At 43.0% G+C, this 10000-nt stretch overlaps 3 protein-coding genes across 3 annotated transcripts in view; 1 reads left to right on the top strand and 2 right to left on the bottom strand.

Annotated features, from left to right (window-relative positions):
- gpha2 (glycoprotein hormone subunit alpha 2) overlaps positions 1 to 27 on the top strand; it is a 13692-nt gene extending 13665 nt beyond the window's left edge. Inside the window, exon 4 of the mRNA XM_065025236.1 lies at positions 1 to 27. This exon is cut by the window's left edge and continues 240 nt beyond it. The gene's annotated coding sequence lies outside the window, so the exon portion shown is untranslated.
- Positions 28 to 878: 851 nt separating this feature from the next.
- Positions 879 to 2927, bottom strand: LOC115127192 (glycoprotein hormone beta-5-like). Its single transcript, XM_029656838.2, has 4 exons — positions 2789 to 2927; positions 2592 to 2651; positions 1598 to 1808; positions 879 to 1393 (listed from the first exon to the last, which is right to left on the bottom strand). The coding sequence occupies exons 3-4, from the start codon at positions 1805 to 1807 to the stop codon at positions 1205 to 1207; spliced, it is 399 nt and encodes a 132-aa protein (XP_029512698.1). The 5' UTR covers position 1808; positions 2592 to 2651; positions 2789 to 2927; the 3' UTR covers positions 879 to 1204.
- Positions 2928 to 8620: 5693 nt separating this feature from the next.
- Positions 8621 to 10000, bottom strand: part of ppp2r5b (protein phosphatase 2, regulatory subunit B', beta) — a 94463-nt gene continuing 93083 nt past the window's right edge. Inside the window, exon 13 of the mRNA XM_065025237.1 lies at positions 8621 to 10000. This exon is cut by the window's right edge and continues 114 nt beyond it. Within this exon, the coding sequence (XP_064881309.1) occupies positions 9910 to 10000 (91 nt within the window). The 3' untranslated portion in view covers positions 8621 to 9909.

Here is a 10000-nt window from a genome sequence, read left to right on the forward strand (position 1 = left end):
GTGTGTGTGTGTGTGTGTGTGTGTGTGTGTGTGTGTGTGTGTGTCTGTGTGTGTGTGTGTGTGTGTCTGTGTCTGTGTGTGTGTGTGTGTGTCTGTGTGTGTGTGTGTGTAGAATTGAACGGTCGGAAAAAGGAAAAAAGACTTGAGGAAAAGACTTTTCATACGGTCGCTTTATTTAAGATTTGTTTGTTTTTAAACATTGGTTTATTTAGGAACAGGAGACATTTTGTGACACTTTGAGTCAACACCCTATTCCCTATGTAGTGCACTACTTTTGACCATGGCCCATACAAACTAGTGCACTACTTTTGACCAGGGCCCATACAAACTAGTGCACTACTTTTGACCACGGCCCCATACAAACTAGTGCACTACTTTTGACCAGGGCCCATACAAACTAGTGCACTACTTTTGACCAGGGCCCATACAAACTAGTGCACTACAAATGTAGATTGGGTGCCAATTGGGACGTGGACACTGACATCCAGTTAAACCACTATAGATAATAACATCATTAAAACCACTACATAGATCTGTTATACAGCCACAACACAGAACTAGAATGAGCAGAATGGACATCCCCATTCAAGTCCGTGAGTAGACTGGCAGCCATTTTGAACGCGGACCAGTGAAATTGTCAGGGTCAGAGGTTCCAATTCCAGTCATTTGATTTCTACGGCCACTAAACTAGAGAGACTAAAGGATATACATGAATGAATCAACTGTATTTATGTCTATGAACATGACCCACTTACATTTTGTAAATAAGTGACCTGAAAGAATGTTGGAAGGGTTGACCAAATAAAAATGGGAAAAATAATCACTCAACAAATTGTATTATTATTATTATTACATTATTACATTTTCTAACAAGGTTGCTGTGTCATATTACAGTGGTATAAAGCATTTTATAAAACTGGGTGATTTGAGCCCTGAATGCTGATTGGCGGACAGCCGTGGTATATCAAACCGTATAACACAGGTATGACAAAACATGTATTTTTACTGTTCTAATTGTGTTGGTAACCAATTTATAATAGCAATAAGGCACCTCAGGGCGTTTGTGGTATATGGCCAATATACCACGGCTAAGAGCTGTGTCCAGCCCTTAGCCAGTGGTATATTGTCCATATACCACAACCCCTCGGGCCTCATTGCTTAAATCAACCGTAAATCTTTTCACACACACACACAGAAGTTGGTATCAGAACGTCTCACACTCCGTATCCTGTGTGGAACAGACGGCGCAGTGACACTGCAGAGCGAGGGGGTAGGGGTAGAGCGGAGAGACGTGGGGCTGGCAGCCTGGCAGACGGACCGTCAGGTAGCGAGTACGACCGTAGGAACACACACGGTGATGCCGCTGGACGTAGGGGGGCTCTGGGAGCGGCTTCTGTTCGCGGCAGGAACAACATAACTCTTATTAGCCTTGCCAGCAATACTGCACTGTTGTAGTTTCAAACAGATTGATTTATAAATCTGACGTGTTGTTATGGTTACCTCCCATGACATGTGTCCAGGTGTGAGACAAGACCTGTGAGGACCAAGAAATTGTTGGACAAGCATGTGTGTGTGTCCTGTCGTGGTTTATACCTACCTCCCAGGTATGGCAGCGGCCCCAGCAGGCCTCCGTCTCGATGCGGAGGTTCCTGCATCCCGGCTTCTGGGCCACGAAGGAAAAATCCCGCACCGCGCAGCCACGGAAGCCACCGTGCAGCTGGGTCGTGACAGCAACGCACAGGCCCGCCTCCGCAACAACCAGGAGGAGCAAGAGAATAGACAGAGGGAGGGAGCGGCACGGCAACATCCTGGGAGGGAGGGAGGGAAGGAGGGAGAGATGAGAATGGTCTGAGGTAAACTTTAAACTCATGCATCACATTCACATCTGTTCTACTCAATAGGGACAAACACCGTTTTAAAATCATTATGGGAAACTTAAACATAAATTGCTCTCGGTTCAATCATGCAACATATGACAGACAGTCTCCTGTACACACTAATGTATTACGCCCCCCTAGCCCCCGTTGTGATTACTGCATGGTTAGCGGACCCAGAAAGGTCCTGCGCAATAACCGGGGTACGGTTGGTGCTGTAATAACGGTTTATCACGTTGGACTGCTGTATGATAACGGTCAAATAATAACAACAAATCCATTGTGTCTTTCTAGAACTAATGGAACTATATGCATGCTTTTTTTCACAAACTGATTTTATATTATATAGATTTATTTTTTATTTAACCAGCCAAGTCAGTTAAGAACAAATTCTAATTGACGATGACGGCCAACCCGGACGACGCTGGGCCAATTGTGCGCCGCTCTATGGGTCTCCCAACCACGGCAGGTTGTGCTGTGAAACAGCCTATATATATATATATTCACCTTGATCTAACCAGGAAGGCCAATTGAAAACAAGATCTCATTTACAACTGCGACTTGGCAGTTGTAATAACTTATATAGACGTATATAACTTGCATATAGAGATGCATCCCTTAGAATAAGGATACATATATTCCTCCATTTCTACTGGTTGATATCGTGATCATATCAAAAGCATCAAATGTCTGTTTTGTTCACGTGCAAATATTCACCTTAAAACGGTCCTGTTGTTGACGGGCCGGAGTGGACTGGACGCTCGCGTTGCCAAGAAACTACAGCATTGTGATGCGCCGTGCCCGTTGATTACAAAAGAAAAAGCCAGGGAGAAAACTATTAAAAACTATTAAACATTTCCCAAATATTGTCAACACAAAGATAACCACCCACAACGAAAGTAGCCTATACAAACCTGTTTGACACAGTTGTATTGGTTGGTCTTCTTCACTGGCCAGTCCGAATGTCCTTTCTCTCTCCGTCTGTCTGAACTGAACCAATTTCTTGTTGTTGTTTTTAGTCCGATTAAATTGGATGGACAGTCTGACATCATAGCAATTATAATGAAATGCCATTAAACTTGGAGACTCCCTGGAAAACGGACTACGATGCTTGTCCTTATTATCTTAACCCCAGTGTGTGTGTGTGTGTGTGTGTGTGTGTGTGTGTGTGTGTGTGTGTGTGTGTGTGTGTGTGTGTGTGTGTGTGTGTGTGTGTGTGTGTGTGTGTGTGGTCAGTGGTGCTAACATCTGGTAAGAACATTTTTACTATAGCTAATCTCTTACACACACACACACAGAGGGAGAGCGATCATGAGGACAGAGAGGGAGAGAGAGACCGTGAGGAGAGAGAGATCATGAGGACAGAGAGGGAGAGAGAGACCGTGAGGAGAGAGAGATCATGAGGAGAGAGAGGGAGAGAGAGACCGTGAGGAGAGAGAGATCATGAGGAGAGAGAGGGAGAGAGAGACCGTGAGGAGAGAGAGATCATGAGGAGAGAGAGGGAGAGAGAGACCGTGAGGAGAGAGAGATCATGAGGAGAGAGAGGGAGAGAGAGACCGTGAGGAGAGAGAGATCATGAGGAGAGAGAGGGAGAGAGAGACCGTGAGGAGAGAGAGATCATGAGGAGAGAGAGAGGGAGAGAGAGATCATGATGAGAGAGAGAGATCATGAGAGAGAGAGGGAGAGAGAGGGAGAGAGATCATGAGAGAGAGAGGTAGAGAGACCATGAGGAGAGAGAAAGAGAGACAGGGTATGTGTTGTACTCACATCCAGTATTGTAATTTATATTACCTTTAAAAACCAATAGCGCATTAAAAAAGGACACACACTCCTCCGTTTGTTTTCTCAAAGTGAAGTTCATTTAGCACATCATCTCCTCACTACAAGCCCAGTTTGACTCGACTGTACATTCATCTCTCCGGCTGTTGGTCATCATCAACGGTTTCTATGTTTCTGAGCAACATTTAGCCTACAGACCAAACCAGGAGGACAGTGCAATTCTAGTTTAGTGATGCTACGTACACATACATATTCAACCCCATTATTATTGCCGTTCTATAATTCTACTGACTGAAGGGAGGGAGGGGGGAGGGAGGGAGGGAGGGAGGGAGGGAGGGAGGGGGGGAGAGAGGGAGGGAGGGAGGGATGAAGGGAGGGAGGGAGGGAGGGAGGGAGGGAGGGAGGGAGGGAGGGAGGGAGGGAGGGAGGGAGGGAGGGAGGGAGAGTCTTCTCTCCTCTGATAACCCGGTTCCGACTCCAGAATATAATTATTCTGGTTCTAGAACAGAATAGTGGGAGGGATGATTCATCTCCCAGAAAACTGACTGATAAATGGGGGAATTGTGGGTAACTAGCCAAAATCAGGAAGTGAGTTTTAACGATAGGTAGGTTTGTTTATTTTCTAGGATATTCTAGTTTTGTTTCAATGAAAAACCGTTAGAAGAGTGTTGAAGGCTGCTGGTTTGGTTGTCTCGGTAACAAGATGCCAGCAGAACCTCCAGATTCACAATCAATCAGACGTGTTACATTCTGATTCCAACCCTGTTCCTACACACATCTCCTGTCACTGTTACACTCGAACCAAACTCACACACACACACACGCACACACGCACGCACGCACGCACGCACGCACGCACGCACACACACACACACACACACTAACTTCTAATCTTTGCCAACTTCCTGCAATAAGGTCACAATTCCAAAGAACAAATAAAAAATATCATAAATATCAGATATCGACCAAATCAACAAACAAAAACACAACAACAATATAAAAACAAATTATCAATAATTTCATCAAATGAGTGAATCATAATACACAGATATACAGTAAGACAGTGTGATATTAAGGACAAAATTCAAGGTGGTAGACATGAGGTTATACGTCCCAAATGTCCCTCTATTCCCTATATAGTGCACTACTTTTGACCAGACCCCTATAGGTCCTGATCATAAGTAGTGCACTACAGAGGGAATAGGGTGTCATTTGGGACACAGCCCTAAGGAGGGGTCACAGAAACACCCCCTCCGTATCGTACCCCCCTACACACATTATCCCAAACAAATGAGAATATTGCTAAAATAACATGTCGTATTCTGACTCTCAATCAATCAAACAACCAATTAAGAAATCAATTAATCAACCAATTAAGAAATCAATTAATCAGTCAATTATAAACAGACAATAATAATGACAGAACAGTTTTAATCTAGCAGGGGTCAGGGGTCGCAGCATCCCAGCAGCATAAGGGTCATCCCAAGTCAAACACTGTCTGAATCCCAAATGGCACCCTATTCCCTATGGGCTAACCCTATCTATGGGCCCTGGTCAAAAGTACTGCACTACGTAGTGAATAAGTTGTGATTTGGGCTGTGCCCTAGTTCTGCTTTAGGAGTGCTACACTAAAGGAGTTTCCAACCAACACTATAATAATATGGTCATAATATGGTCATACCATGGTCATAATATGGTCATAATATGGTCATAACATGGTCATAACATGGTCATAATATAAAATGGTCATAACATGGTCATAATATGGTCATAACATGGTCATAACATGGTCATAATATAATATGGTCATAACATTGGTCATAATATGGTCATAACATGGTCATAATATGGTCATAACATGGTCATAACATGGTCATAATATGGTCATAATATGGTCATAACATGGTCATAATATGGTCATAACATGGTCATAATATGGTCATAACATGGTCATAACATGGTCATAACATGGTCATAACATGGTCACAACATGGTCATAATATAATATGGTCATAATATGGTCATAACATGGTCATAACATGGTCATAATATGGTCATAACATGGTCATAACATGGTCATAATATGGTCATAACATGGTCATAACATGGTCATAATATGGTCATAATATGGTTATAATATAGTCATAATATGGTTATAATATAGTCATAATATGGTTATAATATGGTCATAATATGGATATAATATGTCATAATATGTCATAATATGGTCATAATATGTCATAATATGGTCATAATATGGTCATAACATGGTCATAACATGGTCATAACATGGTCATAATATGGTCATAACATGGTCATAATATGGTCATAATATAATATGGTCATAATATGGTCATTATATGGTCATAATATGGTCATTATATGGTCATAACATGGTCATAACATGGTCATAATATAATATGGTCATAATATGGTCATAATATGGTCATAACATGGTCATAACATGGTCATAACATGGTCATAATATGGTCATAACATGGTCATAATATGGTCATAATATAATATGGTCATAATATGGTCATAATATGGTCATTATATGGTCATAATATGGTCATTATATGGTCATAACATGGTCATAATATAATATGGTCATAATATGGTCATAATATGGTCATTATATGGTCATAATATGGTCATTATATGGTCATAACATGGTCATAACATGGTCATAATATAATATGGTCATAATATGGTCATAATATGGTCATTATATGGTCATAACATGGTCATAACATGGTCATAATATAATATGGTCATAACATGGTCATAACATGGTCATAATATGGTCATAATATGTCATAATATGCTTATAATATAATATGGTCATAATATGGTTATAACATGGTCATTATATGGTCATAATATGGTCATAACATGGTCATAATATGGTTATAATATAGTTATAATATGGTCATAATATGGTCATAATATGGTCATAACATGGTCATAATATGTCATAATATGGTCATAATATGGTTATTATATAACATGGTCATAATATGGTCATAATATGGTTATAATATAGTATGGTCATAATATGGTCATAATATGGTCATAACATGGTCATAATATGGTCATAACATGGTCATAATATGGTCATAACATGGTCATAACATGGTCATAATATGGTCATAACATGGTCATAATATGTTAATAACATGGTCATAATATGGTCATAACATGGTCATAATATGGTCATAATATAATATGGTTATAATATGGTCATAATATGGTCATAATATAATATGGTCATAACATGGTCATAATATGGTCATAACATGGTCATAACATGGTCATAATATGGTTATAATATAATGTGGTCATAACATGGTCATAATATGGTCATAATATGGTCATAAAATGGTTATAACATGGTAATATTCAGACATATAAAAACATCAGCAGTTGAGAAGAATACAAGAAGGAACAATATTATTTTAACTTCATCATCATCATTCCTCTTCATCTTTTGGGACAGTAAAAAGTCCCTGTCGCAGAACTGGGAGGGCGGTTCCACATCGAAACCAGCTAGAACCAGTACCAGTGGGTCTCAGTGTGTGTGTGTGTGTGTGTGTGTGTGTGTGTGTGTGTGTGTGTGTGTGTGTGTGTGTGTGTGTGTGTGTGTGTGTGTGTGTGTGTGTGTGTGTGTGTGTGTGCGTGCGTGTCTGTGTGTGTGTGTGCGTGCGTGCGTGTCTGTGTGTGTGTGTGCGTGCGTGTCTGTGCGTGTGTGAGAGAGAAAGAGAGAGAGAGAAAGAAAGAGAAAGAGAGGGAGAAATATGTTTAGTTTGAGATAGGGAGTGTGTGTATGGTATTGTAGTGTTAAGAGTGTGTATGGTATTGTAGTGTTAAGAGTGTGTGTGGTATTGTAGTGTTAAGAGTGTGTGTGGTATTGTAGTGTTAAGAGTGTGTGTGGTATTGTAGTGTTAAGTGTGTGTGTGGTATTGTAGTGTTAAGTGTGTGTGTGGTATTGTAGTGTTAAGAGTGTGTATGGTAGGCCTTGAGGAACTCTCAGGCCATAAAACTTTTCCTAAATTGAATGAAGACTTACTTAGAAACGTGACTGGTGGAATGACACCTGGGACGTTGACTTAGGATCCCCAGCGGCAGTCAGATAAAACACTAAACATCGCATGGTTTCATCTGTCTGTTTGTTTCAAGTGCAGTGTTCTCAGGCTGTTGTTACAACTGGATCCTTTGAGGGGTGACGTATCACCAAACAAAGTCATTGGTAACATTTGACTTGGCCAATGAGACCCCATTAGCACCGGCCAATCTGATTACAGTGCATTTCCACACAACACGTTTTGGGCGATGAAACCACAGAGCCTCATTCACTTTTCGACGGAAGGAAAACAGGAGTAGTAGGCGAGGGGAAGTGGGCGAGGGGAGGGGGGCGAGGGAAGTGGGCGAAAGTGGGCGAGGAGAAGTGAGCGAATGGAAGGGGGCGAGGGGAAGTGGGCGAGGGGAAGTGGGCGAGGAGAAGTGAGCGAGGAGAAGTGGGCGAGGGAAAGTGGGTGACGGGAAGTGGGCGAGGGGAAGTGGGCGAGGGGAAGTGGGCGAGGGAAAGTGGGCGAGGGGAAGTGGGTGACGGGAAGTGGGCGAGGAAAGTGGGCGAGGGGAAGTGGGCGAGGGAAGTGGGCGAGGGAAAGTGGGCGAGGGGAAGTGGGCGAGGGGAAGTGGGCGAGGGGAAGTGGGCGAGTGGAAGGGGGCGAGGGGTAGTGGGCGAGGGGAAGTGGGTGAGGGGAAGTGGGCGAGGAGAAGTGGGCGAGGAGAAGTGGGCGAGGGAAAGTGGGCGACGGGAAGTGGGCGAGGGGAAGTGGGCGAGGCAAAGTAGGCTAGGGGAAGTGGGCGAGGGTAAGTGGGCGAGGGTAAGTGGGCGAGGGTAAGTGGTCGAGGGGAAGTGGGCGAGGGGAAGTGGGCGAGGATAAGTAGGCTAGGGGAAGTGGGCGAGGGGAAGTGGGCGAGGGGAAGTAGGCGAGGGGAAGTGGGCAGGGAGAGGGAACTGAACAGGGTGGGACTAAAGTTGGGTAACGCTCAACTTTATGCAAATCCTCAGAGAATATCGTGACGCAAGTGACCAATCGAAAGCTCACATGGCTTCCAACCCCTTACTGAATTGGCTGACAATGGCTGTTGATATGTAGCACTACCTAGCTTGCTTGCTAGCACCCACATGAGGGCAGGGCTAGCGTGGATAGGTGTGAATGCTCTGTTAGCTGTACCATATAAACAAACGGAGCATGGATGACATCGTGTCTGTTGTTGCATCTTAATGAATGACAGAAAAACAGAAAAACGGATGTCTGTTAAAAAATAAACACCTATTTTTACCGTAGCTACATGTTTTGTCTTATAGTGCTTGAATTGGCGGGAAACACTTAAAGGGGTACACACAACTTAATCATCATGAGTAAGGAACTATGAAAATAGTTAACAAAAAAACTATTTAATCTAGAATAAACGTTTGTCACGGGAAATAGATGATTTTGCTGTATGGGACAGATGAGATGGAGATCATTACCAATATACAAATAAATAAGTGCAGAATTCTTTATCCCATCAAGGTGAGCCTCAGTTAAAAAAAAATGTTGGGAACCACTTGTGTACAGGGCTGCTTGTGTAATTCAGTCTCTGTGTACTCAGTCTGTGTGTTCAGTCTGTGTATTCAGTCTGTGTGTTCAGTCTGTGTGTTCTCTGTGTGTTCAGTCTGTGTGTTCAGTCTGTGTGTTCTCTGTGTGTTCTCTGTGTATTCAGTCTGTGTGTTCAGTCTGTGTGTTCTCTGTGTGTTCAGTCTGTGTGTTCAGTCTGTGTGTTCTCTGTGTGTTCAGTCTGTGTGTTCAGTCTGTGTGTTCAGTCTGTGTGTTCAGTCTGTGTGTTCAGTCTGTGTGTTCAATCTGTGTGTTCTCTGTGTATTCAGTCGGTGTGTTCAGTCTGTGTATTCAGTCTGTGTATGTAATTAGTGTGTGTTTGTGTGTGTGTGAGTCAATTCATATTTTGTATTTCTGTACACTTTGCATGAGCGTGTGTACACAGTATACGTTATGCCTGTGTATGGCTATGTGTAAGTTATCTGTGTGTGTGTGTGTGTGTGTGTGTGTGTGTGTGTGTGTGTGTGTGTGTGTGTGTGTGTGTGTGTGTGTGTGTGTGTGTGTGTGTGTGTGTGTGTGTGTGTGTGTGCTAACTGTATCAGTATGTTCTGTACTCTGTGGCTCTGGTACTGATTCTCTGTCTGGCTCTAGGTGGTGGAGGAGGGTCCACTGGGCTTGAGGTCTGGCTGCTTAGGGAGTGCCGTCTGTGGGGAGGAGGGCTGAGGAGGCTCCCCTCTC

This window comes from Oncorhynchus nerka, linkage group LG12 (genome assembly GCF_034236695.1).
Source record: "Oncorhynchus nerka isolate Pitt River linkage group LG12, Oner_Uvic_2.0, whole genome shotgun sequence".
Taxonomy (NCBI): domain Eukaryota; kingdom Metazoa; phylum Chordata; class Actinopteri; order Salmoniformes; family Salmonidae; genus Oncorhynchus; species Oncorhynchus nerka.

Excerpts from the sequence above, each read along its gene's own strand:
- LOC115127192 (XM_029656838.2), bottom strand. The coding sequence starts at position 1,807 with ATGTTGCCGTGCCGCTCCCTCCCTCTGTCTATTCTCTTGCTCCTCCTG. Across the intron at positions 1,394-1,597 it reads GCCGCTGCCATACCTGGGAG|AAGCCGCTCCCAGAGCCCCC; the intron begins GTAGGTATAAAC and ends TGCCGCGAACAG.